Source organism: Trachypithecus francoisi, unplaced genomic scaffold (assembly GCF_009764315.1).
Source record: "Trachypithecus francoisi isolate TF-2019V2 unplaced genomic scaffold, Tfra_2.0 Lachesis_group13, whole genome shotgun sequence".
Classification (NCBI taxonomy): Eukaryota; Metazoa; Chordata; class Mammalia; order Primates; family Cercopithecidae; genus Trachypithecus; species Trachypithecus francoisi.
In genome coordinates this window covers 68930226-68955693 of record NW_022681458.1, presented here as the reverse complement: position 1 = coordinate 68955693, position 25468 = coordinate 68930226, and the positions used below count along the sequence as shown (strand labels likewise).

The window sequence follows — 25468 nt, the reverse complement described above, 5'->3', positions numbered from 1 at the left end:
ACATTGAAGCCATCTGTAAACCTATATAAAGCAATCCTAGAATAAATTACTGTCCTGTTCTAAAGTATATCAGCTATGCCAGCCTATGTCCTAGCATTATGAAATATTTTCTGATTAATGTGCTTTGAACTGAAATTTCAGTTCCCCACACGAAAACCTTGTTGCCTTGGGCCTTAAAGATAGAACCCCAAAAAAAAGGCTTCCTTCAAGTCCCAATTAATCAAGTTCTCATAAAACCATCTTCACGGGAAAGGTGAAAACTTTAAGTCCACCCCCACCTCCATGACCAGAATAAGCTTTCCAAGAGAAAACTGGAGTTTTGCAAATTCTCTCCAAATCTAAGAGTTTGCATAGCAGAGGCATTTGCTAAATTTCACCTTTTCTTTTACAAGCAAAATGAAAAATGTGTTGTAATGGCAGCCATTGAGAATAAGGTATGACAGTGACTTTATCATGAAAATAGTAGCTACATTTTCCCTTTGCATTTGAGAAGGACCACCCACTGACTACCCCTTAAAACTATGTCATTTCCACAACTTTAAGCCTACTAAAAGCAAGCCAGGAAAATATTACCTTATACACAAATAGGTAAAGGAAAAACCCTGTCCACCTTTGTCCTAAGAATTCAGATTAAGTTATTTTTCTTAGCTTCATTTTACAACCAGATGGATGATGGCACAAAATGAGGTTGATTTGCAGAACCCGGAAAGGTGATCGCGTTTGAGTGCCTGTGCCTGCTATCGTAGTCAGGAGTGGCTGCAGGGTCATCTTGCCCATGTGCTTAGTCTTCACAACCACATCCCTCCAAAGAGCCCGGACCTGACCAGGCTCCAGCCCCATTGACGCTCACAAGAATTCTCCCACAAGTGAAATGTGCTTTTTCTGAAACAACCTAGCAGGGAAAACATCATGATGAGACCAAAGGCTTCACTGGCAATTTAAATTAATAAGCGAAACAAGTTTTATCCCCATTTACTTGACCTGCTCCTAAAGAGTAAAGTTAATTATTAATTTAAATGACATAGACCAGGCACAGTGGCTCACGCCTGTAATCCCAGCACTTTGGGAGGCCAAGGCGAGCAGATCACTTGAGGTTAGGAGATCGAGACCAGCCTGGCCAACATGGTGAAACCCCGTCTCTACTAAAAGTATAAAAATTAGCTGGGCGTGGTGGCCTGCGCCTGTAGTCCCAGCTACTAGGGAGGCCGGGGCAGGAGAATCACTTAAACCCAGGAGGCAGAGGTTGCAGTGAGCCAGGATCACACCACTGCACTCCAGCCTAGCTGGGCAACAGAGAAAGACTCATCTCAAATAATAATAATAATAATAACAATTTAGATGACGTCATATGTGGAGACAACCTGGAAGTTATGACAATCAAACTGGCAGAAATTGTGTCTTTCTCTGCTTGAATGTTTCCCATGCTAAGGATAATTATTATCACTTCATACTTCTGGTAAGCACTTTGTAAAGGGCATTTTTGTGTAATTGTTACAACTCAACATGGCAGGGAACATTATCTCCATATCATCCTCTTCATGAGGAAACTGAGGCACATAGGTGAAGCTCCTCACCAGAGACTCCAACCTAGTAAGGCGCAGATTCAGTCTGAGGGTCTAACTACTGTGTCACACTGCCTCATTTTCGAAGATACCATTGTCCCCCAAAATAAGTATACTGGTAATGAAAAGGCATTTGGGGTCAGTTAATTCTACATTACCACTATTTTTGTTTTTGCAATCAAAGTGCCCCGTGTTTTACAATCTAAGGCCTTTGACTTGGCACAAAAGGAAAGTGACTTCCAGAATCTCGGGCGACTTCATGCACTCCCCAGGGTAGCAACCACCCCTTTTTATTAAAATATTCAGCTGCCTAGATTTTATTATTATATCTCTTACCAGCTCACCACTCAGGAATATTGATTCTCAAATTGCCAAGAGATAAACTATCAAATCACCCAGCAGTTTTCTCACCAAGATCTTTTTGAGACTTCGTGTGTCATAAAAATTTAAAAGCAGAGTTAGGAAGCAACTCTTTGGGGAGTCGTCCATTCCTTACGAATGCTCAACCGCTCAACCGTCACAGACTTTGTTCCTTGCGTCCTTATTTCCTCCCCTCCCCAATGAGGCAAAGGAAACCTGATTGACGCTCGGTTCCTGTGGGTCTAAACTGATTACCTGACATAGATAGGAGACTGAGGTTAGGGGAAAAGTAACGGAAACAACACGCTGCCCCTCCCTACTCTCCGAACACACCGGCTACCTACTCCTTAAATAAAGACCAGGCTTCCGGACTGTAGCCACTCCTTCCCAGATGACCATCGCTTTCAATTTCCTATTTCAAAGAGGTAAGAAAAGTAGGAAGAGAAATGAGAGGAACCTTTGGAAGAGGTAGAAGCAGAATTGCTGATACCCACAAAGTGGAAGGTTATCAATAGAGGACTTTCCTGCCCAGCTGACTCCCTCTGCCACCTTCCACGCTTGCCATTGTTAACACCTGGCCTCTTCCGCCACTCCCCAGCGGAAGAAATTCGATGAATCGTTCTGCTTTTCCAGCCATGTCATCTGTAGGTTAAAAATTCTGCCTTTTACAAATGCTTCCCACTTGTATTGTGCTTTTAAGTCCTTATTACATTGCTTATAAAATGTTGCATTTAATAAAAATTGAATCTCCAGGCCCTTTCTCAGAGCACTATAAATATCAAAAACTGTCAAATAGGGCTTATTTTTCCCTATTGTGCAATTTTTTAAATGGACAGATAAACATGAATAAAATAACAGGGCACAAAGAAAAGGATTTTCTAAGTACAGCCAACACTTTTCGGAAATTTCAGGACAGCTAAAAGCAGTGCTTTACTTTGATATATCTTGCATTTATTAAAAATTAAGTATAGGGAAGTTTATTTCCATGATCATCTGTTTGTTGAGAGAAAAAAATACATGTATGCACACATGTATTTGTGTGCCTAAGTATCTAAGATGAATAAGTTCTAGAGATCTACTGTACAGCATAGTATCTATAATTAACAGCAGGTTGTTATATACTTAAAATTTGCAAATTTGATCTCATGTTAAGCATTCTTATAAAAATAATAAGTAATAAATAAGAGGGCAGGAGGAAACTTTTGGAGGTGATAGATAAATGTTTATGGCATAGGTTGTGGTGATGGTCTCATAGGTGCATACATTACCTACCTGTTCTTGAGTTCTCATGCAACAGAAATTAACATGAGGGTGAGAAAGTTTCCCAGACAGGGCTTTATTGGGGCCTATACTGGAGCCCAAGGAGACAGCATGGGAGCAAGAGTTCTCCGACTGGCTCTCTGAGGGCAAGTCTTGCAGTGTTTTAAGAAGGGTGACATGAATAAGCATGAGGTATATGAACGTCATTACATGTGCAGGACAGAGCATGGGGTGTGCAGGCAAAGTGAGAAATCATGTTAATACATGCATCGCATGATCAAAAAATGGCAGACAAGCTCCTGGGGCAGGGATTTGAGTAATATAATGAGGCAAGGGGTTAGGATGGGTCATTTTCTTGGTTTTGTGTGCATGCGGGTGATAGGGTTAACTCCCTTGAGTGAGATTGACGGTGGAATGCTGCTTCTCAGTTTCTTCACAGTTTACAAGGTCTCACAGTCAGTGAGGATGTATGGGAAAAAATACACTGGTGGAGGTGGGGTGGGGCTGAGACCCGTCCCTACTCTGTCTTGTATACGTATCTCGAAACTCATCAGGTTATATACATTAAATAGGTAGAGCTTTTCATATGTCAATCATATCTCAATAAAGTGTTTTTTTTTTTAATGAGAAAGAAACACAAGTTTTAATTGAGCAAAGAAGCAAATGCAGTTCAGAATTTTACAACTGCATAACTCACTGCTGGTTTCTAATTACAGAGTGGCAATGTACTCTGTCAAACGGGTTGGACAGGCACCTAGAGAGCTAGAGAGCTAGAGCAGAACTGGGTGAAGTGCTCAGTGCATACCTGCTGAATGGATTGACAGTCCTGCATACACGCTAGCATGCCAGGACGTGTCTAACAATGGGAGGAAGCCCTGGTTTGGAGCATGTGTAGATCTCCATGGTGTGAAGATGGCCGATTTCAAGTTACCAATCTGGCATCGCTGGCTTTGAAACTGGGAATGGCTGTAAGCAATCAGCTCATGAGAGCTGGCTCCAGCACACCGTTGGGTCCCTCTTAGTCTTCTTAATCAAGACTAGAAATTCCTTTTAAAATAGCGATGTACATGATAAAACACAGGTTTGAATAAATTACAAGCACGTTATTGCTGGTTACTAACCATCATAAGAAGTGTCGTTAACTCAGAGAGAGCTCCAGTCTCCTAATGAATCCGTTGTTAGTTGGCTTAGGTCTCTGGGTCACCATTGTTTAATTTTGTCATATTGTCTCATACTGACCATCATGCATGAATCAAAAATTGGGATTCAATTTTGTAAAAAGTAAGAATATAGTCTGGAAACAGAAAAAATGTAAATTTGTGACTGTCTTTAAAAAACGTGGAAACAGTCGTAGTTGTGACTCCATGATGACAGGCACAGTTGTCTGTAGGAGAGAGATCTTTGCTTTTAGAAGCAAGTTTTCAAAAGCTTCTGAGGATCACTGTAAGTTCTGCAGCAAGAGACCTCAGTACTCACAGTGGCTTCTGTTTTCTAAACTAAAAATTAGGTGTTGAGAATAATCAACTATAAAAGGGACAGACTATTTGAAGTAAAATGAAGAAGCACTGTGTGGGAGAATCAAGGATGTAGGACAACCATATCAATCCTGGACATTAGGATTTGCATTGGTAATAGCTTAACTGGTAAACAATGCCTACTGACTAGGTTAGTGTTGCTTTGAAAATCATATTTCTTCCAGTCACCCCTAAAGTCATGGGGTGGCAGGAGAAGAACTTATCAGGTAGAACAGATGTTTTTATATTTTGAGTATCCTGGATAAAAGCTTATTTGCATAGATTTCCCAGCATTTAAAAATGTTAAAGCAGTGCTTAGATGAGTGACATCAACTTCTATATTCGTTAAGAAACCCAGTCTGACATGGAATAGATTCTTAATTATTCAAAAATCAATAGCAAGACTTAGTATTCTTTTTTTCCATCATGAAGACCTAGTACTTTCCAATTTCAAATACAGTTAAGGAAAAAAAGCCCTTTCCAAACATGTCAACTAACATCTGAACCATTTTAGATCGTCAAGTGTGTAATGCATCATATGAAAGTATGTCTCACTTGATTTGTTTCACTTTATTTTAACATCATCCTTAAAGCCCCCTTTTCATACATAACTCAGATAACAACTCCCAGAAAGGCAATATAACAACCTTATCTCCACTGGTGTCTACTTGGCACCAATCTGCCCTGACCTTAGACACAAGCCATTGTTAAGGGTATAACGCATTTACATATTTTGCAATAAAACATCAGTTATTTGCATTACTGTGTCAAGTTTTATTTGATTCTTTCACCTAAAAATGACTCATTTTCCTTTCTTGTATTTTAAAAACCAACTACTCTAAGCTTGTTTGAGAATAATCAAAAATTGCCCATTTAGCTAGAAGTCATTTTCTTTTCAAAAGGCAAATGTTATTTAATCTTTCAGCTGTTCATTGTGCCATCATAAATACTTTCTTTTCAGCACAGTTGTGGGGACTGAAATGAGCCCACTAATTGCCTCCCATTTCGACTGACATGTGGTGGTTTAGTGGAAAGAGAACACAGCAGGGAGAAGGAAATAGGAGGCTGAGAAAATGAGAGCTAATTATTTTCACTGCCTCATGTCAGGCTCTGTGTCAGCCTTGTTTTTACAAACTGGAAGGTTTAGCACTAAATAAAACAAACTGGCGTCATGTTTTTATATACTGGCAGTGTCATGGAAGCAGCTGCACATCTCAAAGACAATATAATGCCTGCGTTCGCATGGACACCATCTGACAGACACTGTGAGCCACGGCTAATGAGGATATCACAGTGGTGCCAAGTGAAAGGTGCTGAATTATGTATGATTCTTCATCAGTACAGCAATAGTCCTGTACATCATTATGAGACATTGTTTTGCTGAAGAGATTAAAACATTCTTAGTTCCAGACCCTGCAACCTATACGCGCTGAAAGAGGTTATTAATGGAATTTTTAGGGAGAGTTTCTTGTGGATTTCTTTTTGGTTAAAAAAACAAATCTCATGGGACAAAGCCATGATGGGTCATGACACTGTACAGATAAAGAAGAGAAGCAAATTAACCATACTTGTATTATCTTTTTTAAAGGCAGCATAATAAAATATAGTGTAGCAGGGTTATACTTAATGATAAATAACCCAGGTGCTATCACGGGATGTTCCACTCTCTTGCCTTTAAAACTGCAGGTTTCAGCAGCTGAGCTAGATAATAGCAACTCATATAAAGGAGCCTTCAGAGACCTAAAGCGTCAACATCTTACTACTTTTAATACCAGCATGAACAAAATTTTTATCGTATTCTTATTTCATCTTGCATTACTTCTTAGATTTCACAACAGTCAGTTGCCTGCTATGAGACTAGCTCTTCCAGTCTTCCCTTGAATCTTAAAAAGTTTATTCTGACCTCTGTATTTTATATTTTAAATTGCTTCCTCAAGACAGGCCTTTTTAGCTGAAACCTTGAGCATTCTTGGTTGATTTTACTTTTTCTCCATTCATGGTTTTAGGGGGTGGGGGTGGATTTTGAAAATTAACCTCTCAGCTTAGACTTGGCATGTCTGGACTGGAATTCCCATCCTACAAAGCCAAATGACCTGGCTACAAATCTCTCCATTTTCTGAGCCTCAGTCTCCTCATCTGTAAAATGGGGGCAGTGCTCTCTATGACAGGGTAAGGCTGTGAGGATTAATTAACATAGACAAATCTCAAAAACATTATGCCAGACATATACAAGTACCTGCTGTAAAATTCTAATTTTGTGATATTCCAGAACAGTCAACTTTAATCTATGGTGATAGAAGCAGGAACAGTGGCCCAGTTATGTAGGCAGCTTGTCTGGGAATAGGCATGAGGGAAGGTTCTGGAGTCCCAGAAATAACTTGCTTATTCTGGTGGTTACACAGATATATACATTTGTCAAAATGTATTGAACTGTACACTTAAAAATCTGTGCATTTTATTATATGCAAATTATACCTCAATAAGGAAATGTATTTAAAATTTTTTAAATGTCTGTAACATCAGGTAAAGGTGATCTATAAAAGCCTGAAAGGCAAATTTTGGGAGTCTGTTTCTTTCTGAAATATCCTGAATGATCTTGGTCTTGATTGTTTAACAGTTTTATCTATAATGTTGATGAATGCAATTACATTTTGATAGGGAAAAATAGAGAGAGAGAGATTGAGATTATTGTCTCTGAATTGCCCAGAACTTTAAACTCTAGTTTTTTGTGCTACCTTTTAATCTCTTTTCCTATTTGGAAAATTTACCTCTATCTTATTTCTTTTTATTCCCTCACCTCTTCCCCCCTTTTCTTCATTCCTTCATTCCCTTTTTTCTTCCTTGCAGGAGATGACTTGTCTGTGATGTTTGGCATGACTTGTACTAGCTTGGAACTCTAAAAAATTGTAAAGAGCTTGCAGAGAGTGGAATAGTGATTTCTCACAAAGAGATACTTAATTTAGCATTAACCGAGTGTTTAGGATTTTATCTTCACAGTGTAAGAGTTTCTGTTTTAGTTGGCCAGTAGTCTTAATTCAGAAAATTTTTTCACATAATTGGCGATCCTGAAGCAGTTCAGATGGAATGCTTTCTCATCCTCCATTAGCCACACACTTGCTCCTAAAATTACCCAGGTATTTCAGCAGATAAACATGCGTATTCTGGGCACCCACTAGAATTGTTGTATTTTTCATTCATGTCAAATGCAAACATTCCCTTCTCCCCAACAAAATTCCATTTGTTTCTTGTAGATTTGCATTTAGAGGCAGATTTTCTAGCTAGTGCAAAGTTCCGGGTAACTACTTTTTGCTACTGGAAGCCCTAGCAAAAGCACTTCCCAGTGCCCAGCTCTGCTCCTGGGCTAGTCCCCTTTTCCTGCTGAAGAGTAATTAGCACTCCCTGCAAATGCGCATCAAACACTTGTGCCTCACCACTTGCTACCTGTGTGACCTCAGTCAAATTACCTCATCTCTCTGTGCTTTGGTTTCCTCATCCAAGATAAGGCTCTCTGGCTGCCAGTCATACGTAATGCCTCCAGACATCTGGTGCTGCTTCTTAGTAGTGCTGAATCAGAATATGTGGAAGCAAGAAGGTCAGAATTGGTGTTATATGATCCATCTATGTAAGAAGATATGAATTTATTCCTTCTTTGATTCATTTCACGAAACTGGCCATTGTTAAGTTGCCGCTTGGGCTGCATCTTCTCTTTTTCATCTCTGATCACTCCCTGGTATCCGAGTGATTCCCAGCCCCCTGCATGCCCAGACTCCTGCCCAAGTGAGATGCGCTGACCCAGCCTGCCCACTCCAGCAGGGTCCCTCTCCTAGCCCACTCTTTACACCTTCCGCCCATCAAAGCTACCTTGTTCTCTGTCCCATTCCCTTTTATGGCTGCTAGATGACAAACCAGCTAATCTAGTAAACTAATTGGAGCTGTGTTGGTGACCATATTGGTAATAATGATAATTATTCCTTTTTGAGCTTCTAATTCGGTTCTGGCACAATGCTGGGAACTGCATTTACATTATCTTATTTAATCTTCACACGACACAACAATCCACTTCTGAGTAAAGAACGCTGAGGTTCAGAAAGGTTACATAAGTTGGCTATGGTTGGGGGTAAAAGGGACAAAACCGGGATTCAGGCCCAGGTAGTCAAACTTTAAATTTGTGATCTTGCCCCACCTTGCCCCATAATGTTCCACTCGTAATGACTTAATGTATGGCTTTTTCCCATACCGTTTCCATTTTAATAGGAATCATCAACATCTTAGTAAGAGGAGTGAATACCAGGAGCATCTCAGACTACCAGGGTGAGATGGTTTTGAAAAAAGAGTACTTTGTAGTTCCCATAGGACCTCAGGATAGAGGGCTGTTTGCTTTTGAGAGTTGTTCACAGACATTCAAAGTGACCCTTGAATATTTCTAATTCAAAAATCAGTACCCACATTTCTAACACTCACCTTAAGCCAAAATCAATAGTTTACCTGGGCCAGGTGCAGCTGCTCCTGCCTGTAATCCCAGCAATTTGTGAGGCTGAGGCAGGAGGACCACTTGAGCCCAGGAGTTCCAGACCAGCCTGGACAACATAGTGAGACTTCATCTCTACAGAGAATGAAGGCAAAATTAGCCAGGCATGGAGACACATGCCTGTGGTCCCAGCTACTTGGCAGGCTGATGTGGGAAGATCGCTTGAGCCCAGGAGATTGATGCTGCAGTGAGCTGAGATTGCACCACTGCCCTCCAGCCTGGGTGACAGAGTAAGAACCTGTCTCCAAAAAAAAAAAAAAAAAAATGGTGAATGGTTTTAAAATCAGAGTCCACTGGGCCAGGCACGGTGGCTCACGCCTGTGATCCCAGCACTTTGGGAGGCCAAGGCGGGTGGATCACGAGGTCGGGAGATAGAGACCATCCTAGCTAACATGGTGAAACCCTCTCTCTACTAAAAATACAAAAAATTAGCTGGGCATGGTGGCGGGCGCCTGTAGTCCCAGCTACTCGGGAGGCTGAGGCAGGAGAATGGTATGAACCCAGGAGGTGGAGCTTGCAGTGAGCCGAGATTGCACCACTGCACTCCAGCCTGGGCAACAGAGTGAGACACCATCTCAAAAATAAAAAAATAAAAAAATCATCAGGGTCTACTGTGCCCAATACCTGGTCCCTGTCACAGCCAAGGTACTGAAAAGGTTGCAAATATCTAAGTAAAACCCTATATTAGGCTCATAAACTTGTGGAATTGTTATTTTTAGTGATGCTATTGATGACTTAATTCATTTTATTTGTAATGATAGCCTTTTCCGTGGTTGATCAGTTAAGAACTGGTTACATGGCATCTCAATGTCTGCAGCGTGTCTAGTCCAATTCAATAACCATTTGAATCCCAGAGTTGTGGACGATCCTCATTGACAATTTATGACTAACAAAATGACAAAAACGTTAAGGATACCTTAGGCTAATTTGAAACTGAGCAGAATATAAGGAATTCCATTACTTTATTTGTGGATTACTTTTGTTAACTAGGCAACGATGATATCATAGATGCCCTGAAGATGCCTGGAGTTAGGTCAGGCCACTGTCAAATTGATTTTATGATTTACATGGGCCCTGCATGTTGGAGCATATTCTCTTTCTCTCTTACCCAGCTTTGTAACAAGCAGAACCTACTTTTTAGTGAAATGCATGATGGCCTCCTTGTCTTATGACTTCCTTGAGTATAGTTTTGTTCCTTCTGTAGCTACCTTCTTTTATGGTTCAGGGTTCAGGTAAAGGTCTTTCTTTAGTAGAAGAGAAAAAGGGAATTTAAAAATAAAAGGTCTCTAACCCTATTATTTGGATCAGTGTTTCTCCAAGTTGGACTTTGGGGAGCAGGGAAGCAGTTGCTGCAAGGAGAATAATGGCCACTAGCTTTCTGGGTTGTATCAGCGAAATCTTCTCTGGTCCTTCTTCTGCCTGTCTGTTGTCCATGGCTGGACCCATTTATGGAGCGGGACAAAACCATCCAGCAGGTTCACCTGCTACCTCTCCTGCTTGTCTGTCCGCATTAGTATCTCCTCCAGCTTTGGAGTAATTCAGCCTTGTGCTGATGTCAACCACATATTGGTCATGAAACCCTAGGAAAGTTATTTAATCTGTCTGAACCTCATTTTTCTCATTCATCTAAAGGGAAAATAGTCCTGACTTTCAGGGTTCTGATGGATATCCAATAAAATAGCATGGTATAAGTGCCCAGAGACATGCCTAGAGCATAGTAAGCGCTCCACAGATGTGAGTTCCCCTCCTGTCAGCCGCTTCTTCACACAGAGCTGTTTTGACAGTGTGCAGAGGAGGGTCTGATTTACAGCTTGAAGTCATGGGGGAGCTCTCTGGTTAGGAGATGAGAGTGAAGCAGGGGAAGTTCAGGCATTTTCATGCCGTTCAAGGTCTTTTGACTGTGCTTTTGACTAACTTAATTCCCAAACTTGACAGGCAAAAGAAACTGAACTATATAAACTCATCTCTTCTAAGGCTTTTTATCCCAGCTGCTGCCTTGAGAAGGTTCTTGCTATTTCAGAGAAGAGCAATCATGACACCAAACAGTCATTATCCTGCCCAGTTATCTCAGAACCCACGTTGCCTGGGTAGCAGTGGCTCCAAAACAAAGAAATACTGAGAGATTTGTCAATTCTGAGAAACTAATTTGACTTACGTTAGCCAAGAGCCAGGTTTTCATTTTATTGAATAGACCTTTTCCTTCACTAATTGGCTCTCCATTTTGTGAATGTGGCTGGGCAAAGAGGGTCAGACATGGGCCCTGCTTGGTTTGCAATTCATCTTGAGGCTTTCCTAAAACATCAGGCACCCCAGCTTCCTGTTGAAGCCAACAGGCTTTCAACAGCCTCTTTGTTGATGCCTTTCCATAAGAATGATGTCTGAGCTTGCTCTAGGAAACATTCCAGGTCCACTCTGATTTATGAGGGCATTTTCCAGTTTCAGCATGTAAGGTGCTTGGTACATTAGCCTTAATCCTCAGGATTCTTCATTCTTCAATAAACACAGAGCCAGGAGCAATGGCTCATGCCTCTATCCCAGCTACTTGGGAGGCTGAGGTGGGAGGATTGCTTGAGACCAAGTGTTCAAGACCATCTTGGGCAACACAGCAACATACTATCTCTAAAAAGGAAATTTAAAAAATAGGTAGATAGACAGACAGACAGACAGAATGTGCATTTATGGTCCAGGGGTCAAATTTGGTACAAAGACATGAGTTTTATTTTCCTTTGTTTATCCCCATTTTTATTATTAAATTATTTATACAGCAAAGTTGAAATAATTTTACAGTGAACTCTCATAGCCCCCATTCAACCATTAACATTTTACTATACTTGGCTTATCACATATACTTGGTTTATCCATCTACCCCTCTCTCTAGCCACCCATCAATCTTTATTTTTTGATACATTTCAAATTAATTTGCAGACATCAGTATACTTCCTCCTAAATATTTCAGTGTGCTAGAATAAGAAATGCAGTTCAGGTGCAGTGGCTTATACCTGTAATCCCAGCACTTTGGGAGGCTGAAGTGGGAGGATCACTTGAGCCCAGGAATTTGAGACGAGCTTGAGCAACAACATAGTGAAACCCCAGCTCTACAAAAAATTAAAAACAAGAAAATGTTAGCTGAGCATGATGGCACATACTTGTGGTCCCAGCTGCTTAGGAGACTGAAGTGGGAAAATCGCTTGAGCTTGGGAGGTCAAGACTGCAGTGAGTGGAGATCATGCTACCCATACTCCAGCCTGGGTAACAGAGCAAGACCCCTTCTCAAAAAAATTGTTTTAACAATCACTATAAAATTAATTAAAAAGAGAAATACACAGATTTAAAATGTACATTCACTGAGTTTTGACCAATCCATGCACCTGTGTAACCCAAACCTCTATCAGTAGAGCACTGCTACCCCCAGAAAGTTTCCTCATACCCCTTGTAAGTCCCCATCTGCAGAAGTAAGCACCCTTCTGAATTTTTCTACCATTAATTAGTTTTGTCTGTTCTAGAATATCATATAAATGGAATCATTAGGTTGTTCTTTTTTTCTATATACTTCTTTTTTTTTTTTTTTCCTGAGACGGAGTCTTGCTCTGTCACCCAGGCTGGAGTGCAGTGGCCGGATCTCGGCTCACTGCAAGCTCCACCTCCCAGGTTTACGCCATTCTCCTGCCTCAGCCTCCCGAGTAGCTGGGACTACAGGCGTCCGTCACCTCGCCCGGCTAGTTTTTTGCACTTTTTAGTAGAGACAGGGTTTCACCGTGTTAGCCAGAATGGTCTCGATCTCCTGACCTCTTGATCCGCCCGTCTCGGCCTCCCAAAGTGCTGGGATTACAGGCTTGAGCCACCGCACCCGGCCTTTTTCTATATACTTCTTTCACTCACCATAATGTTTTTGAGATTTATCCAAGTTGTTGCATGCATCAGTAATGTCTTCCTTTGTATTGCTAAGTAATATTCCATTCTATGAATATATCACAGTTGATCCATTCTCATTTTGATGGATGCTTGGCTTGTTTCAAGTTTCCTAGTTAACATGATAAAGCTGCTAAGAACATACCTAGGCAAGTCTTTTTTCATTTCTCTTGGGTAAATACCTAGGAGTAGAATTTCTGGGTCATAGAATAGGCATATATTTGGTTTTATAATAAATTATCAAAATTTTTCTGAAGCAGTTGTACCATTTCCCATCAACAATGTATTAATATTAATATGAGAGTTCCAGTAACTCTAAATCTTAGCCAACATTTGATGTTATCAGTCAGCTATTCTAATGGGTGTATAGTGGTACCTCATTGTGGTTTTAATTTGCATTTTCCTGTTAATGAATGATGTAAAGCACTTTTCCATTATACGGTGATTTTATTAAAAATTTAATTAACATACCATTGTTTAAAAATCAAGAGTTTTACATAAGGATCCTAATTCTCAGCTGTTCGTGAAATATTAAAGGACCTAGCAAAACTGGGCTCATATTTCCACATGGGAACAATCAACAGAAGTCACGAAGTAGCTGTGCCTTTAAGGGAACTGTTCTTTGGTTTCCCAGAGTCCCTCACCCACCCCATAACTCCCTAGTTGTCATTTATCAACACATTTGCACTGTTGTTTTCCTTCTTGTTAAGAGGAAAGTGAGAGTTTCTTGAACCCACATCATTATCAATCTAGGAAGATTAAAGGTGGATCAAGAGGACCTTATATTTCAAGAAAAGTAGAAAACCACATTTCTTTGTGGTAATGAAAAAATGTTCCTACAATGTTTAATATGTAAATTAAATGAGTCTATTTTAAAAGGTTGCCACTTAAAGCTTTATAAGGAAACTGCCTAGCTTTACTCCTTTTTATTATCTGCCTGGTCCCTTCAGGATTTTGAGTTTGTAACTCCTATAATAGAACACTTAAAACTGACACATTATGTCTCAAGGCTGCACTAACTGGGGCTTATTTAGATATACATAGGAATCTAATTTCATGTCCTTTTACTGAAAAAGGAAAAAAAAAAAGCCACTCCAATAATACTTCATTTAGAATATTTTATGTGTTATGAAACATTGAGACTAAAAAAAAATTGTTTCACTTTCTCAAATTATATAATTTTGTTTTTAATTCCAGGATTGTAAGTGGAAAATGTATATGGAGATGGATGGGGATGAAATTGCAATAACCTACATAAAAGATGTGACATTCAACACTAACCTACCTGATGCGGAGATTTTAAAGATGACAAAGGTAGGGTTCTATTTACGGCTTAAAAGCTCTTTTGAATTCACAGATATCAAACAAAGACATTAAAATACCCCAGCAGTGTGCTTTTGTGCTTGTCCATGCTCACATCAGCTCAGCCTCGAGCTGGCTGTTGAAAGGCACATTTTATTTAGCAGATTGAGATCATAATAGGTTTTTGTTAAAATTCCACTTATGCTGTGTGAACTAAAAAGCACTGCAAAAAGGTATCATTTAATTGTTTAAAAATTTTTTTCTTCTATATTTCTTTATGCTTACTCTGTCATTTATTAAAGGAAGGAAAATGTGAACAATGAAAATATTTACTTCAAATTTTGAGTACTTTTAAACTTTGGAAAACTTATACTTTCTTGGTTGAGAAAGACTTTCTTGGTTGAGGTCAATTCCCTGAAGGACTGAGATGAGGTTAATTATGAGGCACACATTGAAGTCTTAATGGCTTCCTTAAGTCCACACTATGAATTCCTGGAGTGACTAGAAAGCATGCTACTACTCCAGGGCCAGTGGGAAGCATGCTGAGGAAAACACTGAAGAAAGACTTGCGGAAATGCTTAGCTCGCTCCTCAAAATTGAAAAAAAATTCAATTCTGTCCCAATCATACTGGAAAAATACATATGAGACTTCAATTGTAGAAGGTCAACAACTTCAGGTGAATAACCATGAAGTCAACAGGACAGTCACCCTGGCCTCACATAATCCGCTAACTGTGATACACTATTAACCAGGTCTTTGGTTTCAGTGAAGAAAGTGGGGCTTGTAGCAAAGAACCCAGGTACAAACATAAGTAGGGAACTAAAATGGTTCTTCAAAGACATGCATTAGAGAGAACACATTGCATTAGAAAGAAGACATTGTAAATGTGTTCTCTTCATAGGCATTAGAATGCTAAACAACCAAGTCATTTTAATTTACAAGTGGACATCAAGCAGATTGATTTGATATTCATTGTTGGATTCCACTGTCTATCTAGGAGTTATTTCCATGGCATTATTTATCTGTAAGGGTTATGACTTGGTTTTACCTTTTTCTTATTTTGTTGGGACATAATATGTTGTCTTGAAGGCTGGAAAGATATTTTCTTTCTTCCCCACCCATGTCGTGGAGTTGTAAAACTGAATATAAGTGTTTCTGCTATCATGCCATACATACGAAATCACACAGCAACATTAACAGGCTTATAAGGAAAACTAGAACTGGGACAGACCAATCAAAAGTTATAGAATTTTTAAACATCAACAGAAACAATAACAATCCTAATTTAAAACAAATAAACAACAACAACAACAACAAAAAACTAGCCCAGGTTGGGTGCAGTGGCTCATACCTGTAATCCCTGCACTTTGGGAGGCTGAGGTGAGCAGATCACTTGAGACCAGGAGTTGGAGACCAGCCTGGACAACATAGTGAAACCCCGTGTCTACTAAAAATACAAAAAATGAGCCAGGTGTGGTGGCATGCTCCTGTAATCCCAGCTACTTGAGAGGCCAAGGCTTGAGAATCACTTGAACCTGGGAGGAAGAGTTTGTGATGAGCCAAGATTGCGCCACTACACTCCAGCCTGGGCAACAGAGTGAGACTCAGTCTCAAAGAAAACCTAGCCCAGCTAAATCTCTATCACATTTTCTTTGAACCCAGCTCACGGTCAGTCATTCCTTTGCAGCCTTAAATGTGAAGTGAAAGGGGGATGGGAAGAGAGTGCAGCTTATTTCTGAAGCTGTTTTCATCATAATTAAAATAGGATCAAAGGCACAGGCTTCCTCACTAATCCTTTGTTTTAATACAGTGGGAAAACATAACCATGGTTTCTTCATGTGTATGTGCAGCTTTGCTGGATAGTGTGATGTTATGGAAAGCAGAGTGATTGTTGAAGCCACTAAACCAGCCACGGCTTTACTCAAGGAAAGCACTTCTGGGTCTTCTCATATTGCTATGGATTTCTCTTAACTGTGGGAAAGTTTTCCAAGTGATGCTTCAAACTTTAGCATGAATTAATGACATAATGATAGGACTGAGTGATAGCAAATGTTATATCGGAAAAGAAGATTGTGGGAGGCCGTGACTAGCTATTTACAAATACACAAAAGGATGTCTTATGAAAAGCAAAACTCCAAACCTTAGCATGTTGTGAGTGATCACATGAGAACCGACAAGGCTTTCATGATAATCTGATGTTATGTCCCTGTTTGCTAATTGTGTATGGCACAACTGGCCTCAAAGAAACATACTATAGTAGAGCAGACTGTGTTATGGTACTACACCATCCTAACTTTTGTTTTTCAGCCACCATTTGTAATGGAGAAGTGGATTGTAGGAATAGCAAAAAATCAGACTGTGGAGTGCACTGTCACATATGAGGTAAGCTCTAGGGGCAAGAGGCTGGTGGCCCCACCAACAGTGAATGAATATAAATTTATCTGTTACCTCAGAGCATATAATTTATTGGAATGTATTGGGAGATAAACCAACCATCATGACCATGGGAAGATCAATATAATTTATCTAACAACATGTTGGGAAGAAAAGAGAAAAGGATAAACTTACCCAGATAGAGACTGAGGTAGTGCTTCATTCATTCATTAGTTACAGACTGAACACCTTCTGTATACCATGTCAGATGTTTGGTATTGGGGATACTAATACTTAATACTAATTTTTTTTTAAGTCAACAAGATCTTTGTGGCTGGTGGGACATACACCTTACAAGGTACATAAACCTGGTGGGAGTGGGTGGAAGGCAACAGTTATAGTACAGTCTTGGCACTCCTGGAGGTATTAGTGTGCACCCACCACCAAAGGGACATGCATTTCATTCATTCATCCAATTCGTTCGTTCAAGAAACATTTATTAAGGATCTACTATGAACCAGGCACTGTTACAGGTGCTTATACCAGTTTGATCACACTAACTTCATGTAAATCAATACTGAAAAATATCAGCCAGGCGCAGTGGCTCACACCTGTAATCTCAGCACTTTGGGAGGCTGAGGTGGGCAGATCACTTGAGCCCAAGAGTTTGAGACCAGCCTGGGCAACATTATGAAACCCTATCTCTACAAAAAATACAAAAAACAGCCGGGTGTGGTGGCACATGTCTGTGGCCCCAGCTACTCGGGAGGTTGAGGTGGGGGGATTGCTTGAGCCCAGGAGGTTGAGGCTGCAGTGAGCCAAGATCACATCACTGCACTCCAGCCTGGATGGCACAGTCAGACCCCTGTCTCCAGGAAAAAAAAAAAAAAAATACTGAAAGATATTATTATCCTCATTTTGCAGATAGGAAAAACAGGCTCAGAGAGATGAAAGGAAGGCCTGAGGTATGAGGTACTCACTGACAGAATTGTTGAAGTTACTTCCATGTTTTCTAACTATAAAAAAATACTTTCTGCTCTTCCCTGGCTACCCTGTTAGCTCCCAGTGGCTGCAGTAAGATGAAGTCCACTTCAAAGAGGACTTTGTGAATGTGGCATTTTGATAGTTTCCTGGGCTGCCAGGATTTGGCTTTTCAGTATTAGAAATACAAACTCTGGGCCAGGCATGGTGGCTCATGCCTATAATCCCAGCACTTTGGGAGACTGAGGCAGGTGGATCACCTGAGGTCAGGAGTTCGAGACTAGCCTGGTCAACATGGTAAAACCTCATCTCTACTAATAATACAAAAATTGGCTGGGCATGGTGGTGCATGCCTATAATCCCAGCTACTCAGGAGACTGAGGCAGGAGAATCGCTTGAACCCAGGAGGCGGAGGTTGCGGTGAGTCAAGATTGCGCCATTGCATTCCAGCCTGGGAGACAAGAGCAAAACTCTGTGTCAAAAAAAAAAAAAAAAAAAAAAAAAAAAAAACTCTGGCCAGGCTGGAAGCCAAAAAGGTTTACAGCAGTTATTTATCCTCACCTGCTGGGGTGCACAGGTTGTCAGGCATCTGAGAAGAAGTTACATTATTTGTCAAAGCATTGCTTGCAAGGTGCAAAACCCAAACAAAAGAGGCTGGTTGGTCTTGAGGAACTTGGAATCTAGACTAGACTATTCTAAAGTCTGTTACCTGGTCCTCACTACTCAGGAAAAGCCCTCTTGTTAGTAATCGGACAATTAGAACAACCAGATTCTATCTCTGCCTGCCTTAGATAGTTTTGGAGATAGCACACCCAGTTCTCTTTTTCTTCTTCTCTCTCCCTCCTCCTTCTTTTTTAGACCTCATGATGATATGCCACTTTTGTCTGGGTTTTTCACTTCAGAGTTTTTAAAAACAGATTTCCCTAACCATATTGAATCCTGGAGACTCTTTAATTGACATTGATTGGTGACAGTTAGTGAGGAGGGAGATTTCAGGACAAGATGTGTCTTGACCTAGTGTCCTCTTCCTGGTCCCCATTTCTTACTTCTTGATCCTGTCTCACTTTTGCATCTGAGACCACTCCCCCTCCATGTAGGTGATTTGCCCCACCACATTCATTCAGTTCCCTTGATGATCTGAATTCACTCTTAGGCAAACATGGTGCTCACATTTTCATTTATTCAACAAAATATCTGTCTTCAAGTACTATAAACATAAGAGGGAAATTTTTATTTCTTATTAAACAAAGAGGTAAGTTGAGATTTGTCAAATATAAATTCTGGGAGAAGACAACCATATTTTTAGCTATTATAGTTTACTAAGAAATATATGTTATAATCCATTAGGGAATAAGTGCTATAACCCACTAAGAAATAAAGTGGTTAAACATTTTCTTTTCATCAAATGAGCGTATTTGGGCCAACTGTTCAGAATATTTTCCTAGTGCATTATGATAGTGTTCTAAGAAGTGAAATTGAAGTGATATAATAACCTGGATGTCTTTCTTTCCTATTTTATATGTGTTTGTCTATTTGGTTATATGTTTCTTTTTTTTTTTTTTTTTTTTTTTTTACCAGAGTGATGTTAGAACTCCAAAAAGCACTAAACATGTCCATTCGATTCAGTGGAGTAGAACAAAACCTCAGGATGAAGTGAAAGCAGTCCAACTTGCCATTCAGACATTATTCACCAATTCAGATGGCAACCCCGGAAGTAGGTCTGACTCAAGTAAGTTAGTGTTCCCGTATTAGATGTGTGCTAGATTCCAGAAACTTAACTATGACATTTTCAGATGATCTGAAGACTCAGAGGATACCATCTCAATCAGTTACGATCTATCTTTGAGCTTCGAGTAGCCGAAAACCCAGTTTCAACTGCCTTACTCCAGTAGTTTCCCAAGTGTGGCCCCAGGACCAGCAGCATCGGGATCACCTGTGAACTTACTAGAAATCCAGATCCTCAGGCCCAAACCCAGACTTACTGAATCAGAACTCTGGGGGTAGAACCTGCAATCTGCATTTTAAGGAGCCTTCCCGGTGATTAAGAAGAGCTCTAAAGTCCTTAAACCACTGATTTAAACTGTAATAAAATTTATTATCTTCCATAACAAGAAATTCAGAGGTAGGGCAGGCTCCAGGTGCAGTAAGATAAGCCGGCTCAACCATATTCAGATAGTGGAATGAACCTTCCCTTCTTTCCGCCCTGCCATGCTCAATAGGCTGCCTTTGCCCTCGGCTCCTCTCCTGTTTACAGTCATCACACAAAGATATGGCAATGTCCAGAGGAAATCCCTACCTGTTCTTATATATAGGAGTAAGGAAAACTTTTCTAGAAACCCCCAAAAGACTACCCCTCACCAATTCTGCTTTGGCCAGAATAGAGCAACTTGTCCGTCCCTAAACATAGCATGAGCACATCTGACTTAAACTAATTAAAGTCGATCCCTGGAGCCAGAATGCGGTCAACTCTCCGGATCACATGGCTACGTGGAGGGGTTTGGAGACTGAGCAAAATCAGGGTTCTATTGGAAGCCAAAATTCCAGAGAAGTCAACGGGAGGGAAAGAAGGCATTGTGATTCTGTAGGATACTGCTCATGTGAAGTATCTACAGTAGTCAAAGTCATAGAAACAGGAAGTAGAAGATAGTTAACAAGTGGGAGTCGGGGGGCAGGGGAGAAGGGAAGGCAAAAGGGCAAAGAGGAACTTAGAGATTAGTGGGTCTACAGTTTCAGTGTTGCAAGATGAAATAATTATAGAGATCTGTTGCACAACAATGGGAATATACTAACAGTACTGAACTATAAGCTTAAAAATGGCTAGGATGGGCCGGATGGTGGCTCACGCCTGTAATCCTAGCACTTCGGGAGGCCGAGGCGGGCGGATCAGAAGGTCAGGAAATCGAGACCATCCTGGCTAACACAGTGAAACCCCGTCTCTACTAAAAATACAAAAAATTAGCCGGGCAAGGTGACGGGCGCTTGTAGTCCCAGCTACTCGGGAGGCTGAGGCGGGAGAATGGCGTGAACCCGGGAGGCGGAGCTTGCCGTGAGCTGAGATCCGGCCACTGCACTCCAGCCTGGGTGACAGAGCGAGACTGTCTCAAAAAAAAAAAAAAGGCTAGGATGGAAAAATGTGGTGGTTACCACAATAAAATACACACATACACACAATAACAACAACAAAAGAAGGCGTTGTGATGCACTGAAGCCTGGGAGGAGTCTCTGGAATTGTCTGGACAAGTCACTCACCGCAGAGGTATGGGTCACCTGTGCTCAGGCAGTGAGGGAGACAGAGACATGCATGCTCTGATACCCTCCACACGCGTCATCTGTGTGAGCAGAGGGTGGAGTAGCTGAGGAAGCTGAGGCTGGGAGGACCACCCAGGAACTCCAGGAACATTGTTCAGGCTTGGGGGAAAACAGAAAAGATCTCAGGTGTGAGGAACTTGCTTATTCACTGAAATATAACTTACTAAATGCTCCTTGTCAATTCACCGTTTTCTTTTATCTTAACTTCTTCCTACTTGCCAGCGCAGCTTCATTTTTTTATGCTGAAAATACTTCTTATTCCCAAGCCTCAGTATCTCTCCTCTGGACACATGAACGGTCTTTCTTTCAAACAATCTCTAGCTGTCTCAACCTTCAGAGCCTCATTTATTTTATCTGCATTTAGGGTCCTTGAGGTTTTAAAAGTGCAGGTTGCAAAAAAAACCTTTTGTTTACTAAACTTGCCCCTGCTACCTGAACATACTTTCTAGAAGTGAGAACACAACTATGTAGGAAGAAGATGGGATTTAGATGCAGGACTTGGTATTATTGACTGAGTGATCTTGGGCAAGTTATTTGACCTCCCAAGCTTCCTCATTTATAGAATAAGACTATTAGTGTTTACCTAAGAAGATTATTGAGAGGATTAAATCAGATAGTGGAAGGAAAGCCCATGGAACAATGCCAAGCACATAGCATAGATTGACTAAGTGTAAATGTCCTTATTTTGTAAAGTATTTGTAATAAAGGAAATGTCCTTATATGTAGCCTAGAATTTCTATGAATGGTAAAGCTTAGAGCATCCCAAACAGCCTTGAATTATCCTAAAACAGGCGTATGAATTAGGCATGCAGCTTTACTGTGGCTTCAAAGATGCTCATTTCCATTTCTCCCGCAGGTGCTGATTGCCAGTGGTTAGATACTCTGAGGATGCGGCAGATTGCATCCAACACTTCTTTACAGCGTTCCCAGAGCAATCCTATTCTGGGGTCACCATTCTTCTCATACCTTGATGGCCAGGATTCCTATGCTGCTGCTGTGAGACGGACCCAGGTGCCCATTAAGTATCAACAGATTACACCTGTGAACCAGTCCAGAAGCTCCTCTCCTACTCAGTATGGACTGACCAAAAACTTCTCTTCCCTGCATCTCAGCTCTAGGGACAGTGGCTTTTCCAGTGGCAATACTGACACCTCTTCAGAGAGGGGTCGATACTCAGATAGAAGCAGGAACAAATATGGACGTGGTAGTATATCACTCAATTCTTCTCCTAAAGGAAGATACAGTGGAAAAAGTCAGCATCCCACTCCTTCAAGAGGAAGATATCCCGGAAAGTTCTACAGGGTTTCTCAGTCAGCACTCAATCCTCACCAGTCGCCTGACTTCAAGAGAAGCCCTAGAGACCTCCACCAACCCAACACCATACCAGGGATGCCTTTGCACCCTGAGACTGACTCAAGAGCCAGTGAAGAGGAGAGCAAAGTCAGCGAAGGGGGCTGGACAAAAGTGGAATACCGGAAAAAGCCCCACAGGCCCTCTCCCGCCAAAACCAATAAAGAGAGAGCCAGAGGGGACCACCGTGGATGGAGAAACTTTTGATGAATTGAACTACATGAGTTTTTCTAAGCAGGTTTAAAAAAAAAAAAAAAGAAAGAAATGTAATGGTTTTTGATAATATGATCCCTTCATATTGAATTAACAAAAAGACAACACTTCCATTTTTGGGATTGGGAAATACCTTTTAATTGAGACTATAGCCAAACCAGGGTCAAAATTATGGATATTGGTTACCCAGTGATCATAACTAGGCTTGAAAATCACTACATGTATTTTCTCCCTTGAGTGAACATTTTTAGAGGAAAGGTTATGCCATTTTTTTTACCCGAACCACTGATATTCTGGTTAGCAGGGCCAGGATGAGGGTAAGGCAAATAAGGTCAACCAAAAAAAAACCAAATGTTTAGGTAATGACAGAATGAGTGTTACTGATTTTTCCTTTTGACTGAGGATGCAATATGGCCTGGCAAGGCACTGTTACTGATCTTGTCTTTAACATTTATATTTTGTTCATCATAATTTTTTTTCATTTGTTTTATTTTTTAAAATATTGCATTAAAATATCATTTAGCTTGATTATTGAGTTTTTTGGTTTGGGGTTTTTTGTTGTTTCTTTTTTGTTTTCTTTCTTTCTTCCCCCCCCCTCTTTTTTTTTTGATGTCTCCTTAAATTTTGTGCCCAAGACAGGTACCTCACTCATCTCACCCTTTGGCTCAGCCCTGCTGGTTAGCATTTAGTATTTATTTTAGTAAGATACTTGTGTTTTTATGATGGTCAGAGTTGAACTGATCTGGCTTGTCATTTTTCAGTAATAAAAAAAGTTACTGAATTTAATGTTGATTATGATGCATATCTCATTCATATACGATTTATCAGAAACCAAAGATTTAAATTGCCTGGATTTGTGGTTCTTTCTCTCCCTAAGTTCCCAGGGACTGCTTTCAAATATTATTTTCTAAATTTCTACAAAGAAGGAGCAAAGAGGATAAAACAACATTCCATAAAGGCCTCTTGGGATGTCAGAAATCTAAAATCTAAAAGAAAACAGATACAGAGCAAGATAATAACGTCACAAGCTAAAAGCCAGAAAAATTTAAAATTACCAACATCCTTGTTGGAGTCAGACAGTAAATATCAGCCTTGCAGCAAGACAGCTCTGAGCAGCTGTGGGCAAAGAGGTAAACCGGTGGGGGTGCAAGGAGACTGTCTGCAGCTTAGGGCAGAAATGGTGGGATCCAACTTGTGAAATGCTTCATGTTTTACAAACCAAAAAGTCAGGTAGCAACAAACTTATTATATGTCAAATCAATAAATGTTACTTTCAATATTCTGAGATTCTGTGCAACATTCACTAACCCTTTTTAGCATTCACTAAACCCTACATAGGATTCTCAGTGTTCTGTAGAAATCCAAAGGACACTCTTCTAATTCTGTGGATTTGAATTCTTTTTTAAAAGAAGCTGGTGGTGGCGGGCGCCTGTAGTCCCAGCTACTCAGGAGGCTGAGGCAGGAGAATGGCGTAAACCCGGGAGGCGGAGCTTGCAGTGAGCTGAGATCCGGCCACTGCACTCCAGCCTGGGCGACAGAGCGAGACTCCGTCTCAAAAAAAAATAAAAAAAAAAATAAAAGAAGCTGGTCATCAGAGTACGTGCATATGTTCTCAGGGTAGCTGCCCTGCTGTGTGTGATACATTACTTGAGGCCTGGTGGGGAAAACTGTATTTCGGTAGCATTAAAGTCAAAGTAGGCGGGGCATGGTGGCGCACACCTGTAATCCCAACACTTTGGGAGACTGAGGCAGGAGGATTCCTTGAGCCCAGGAGTTCAAGGTCAGCCTGGGTCACCAGCCTATCTGGGTCAGATAGGGAGACACCATCTCTACAAAAAAATACAAAAATTAGTTGAGCATGGTGGCATATGCTTGTAGTCCCAGCCACTGAGGAGACTGAGGCAGGAAGATCACTTGAGCCTGGCAGGTCAAGGCTGTAGTAAGACGTGACTGCACTGCAGGCTGGGCAACAGACCAAGACTCTGTCTCGATCAATCAATACTAAAGTCAAAGTTATAGGAAGTGACCTTTATTTACAAGGGAAGTTGTCATCACCTAAACATTGATTCAACAACTTGATTTTCTAAAAGTTTTATTGTGTGCCAAATGCATTTACAAGCAAAGCAATGGGAATGGTGTAATCAGTTCGTGAGGGCCTCTTTTCCATCATGTGTAATCAGCTTCTAAGGTTTTCAGCTCCACCATGATCCTTTCTCATGAAGCTATCAAGCACAGCCTGTTTTCAATTATTTTTCCATTTTGTCCTTCATTTAAATTTAAAGAAAAGTAGACTAATGCAAAACATGCTATCTTAGTATCATGCTGTTTCTAAATAAGCAATAAAATATTTTCTGTGAGTAGAATTTTTGGATAGATGAACAGTCTTGACTGAGTCACTCTGAAAGGAGTGGAAAGTATGGCCTTAATTGTGAAACAAAATTTGCATTCTGGGGAATTATTGAAGAGTCTAGTTTAAAAGGCACTATAGGCCGGGCGCGGTGGCTCAAGCCTGTAATCCCAGCACTTTGGGAGGCCGAGACGGGCGGATCACGAGGTCAGGAGATCGAAACCATCCTGGCTAACACGGTGAAACCCCGTCTCTACTAAAAATACAAAAAACTAGCCGGGCGAGGTGGCGGCGCCTGTAGTCCCAGCTACTCGGGAGGCTGAGGCAGGAGAATGGCGTGAACCCGGGAGGCGGAGCTTGCAGTGAGCTGAGATCTGGCCACTGCACTCCAGCCTGGTGACAGAGCGAGACTCCGTCTCAAAAAAAAAAAAAAAAAAAGGCACTATAAAAATCATTGCT

General features: G+C 40.8%; 1 protein-coding gene across 3 annotated transcripts in view; it reads left to right on the top strand.

The window, feature by feature from the left end:
• Positions 1-23941, top strand: part of MAP3K20 (mitogen-activated protein kinase kinase kinase 20) — a 195867-nt gene extending 171926 nt beyond the window's left edge. For 2 of the 3 annotated variants that reach the window (XM_033231103.1, XM_033231102.1), the window contains 4 exons: positions 14331-14447; positions 16744-16818; positions 19369-19519; positions 21956-23941. In XM_033231103.1, the coding sequence (XP_033086994.1) occupies positions 14331-14447; positions 16744-16818; positions 19369-19519; positions 21956-22656 (1044 nt within the window). In that variant the 3' untranslated portion in view covers positions 22657-23941. The remainder of the gene's footprint in view (positions 1-14330; positions 14448-16743; positions 16819-19368; positions 19520-21955) is intronic. The other variant, XM_033231101.1, reaches the window with a different exon arrangement.
• The last annotated feature ends 1527 nt before the right edge of the window (positions 23942-25468 follow it).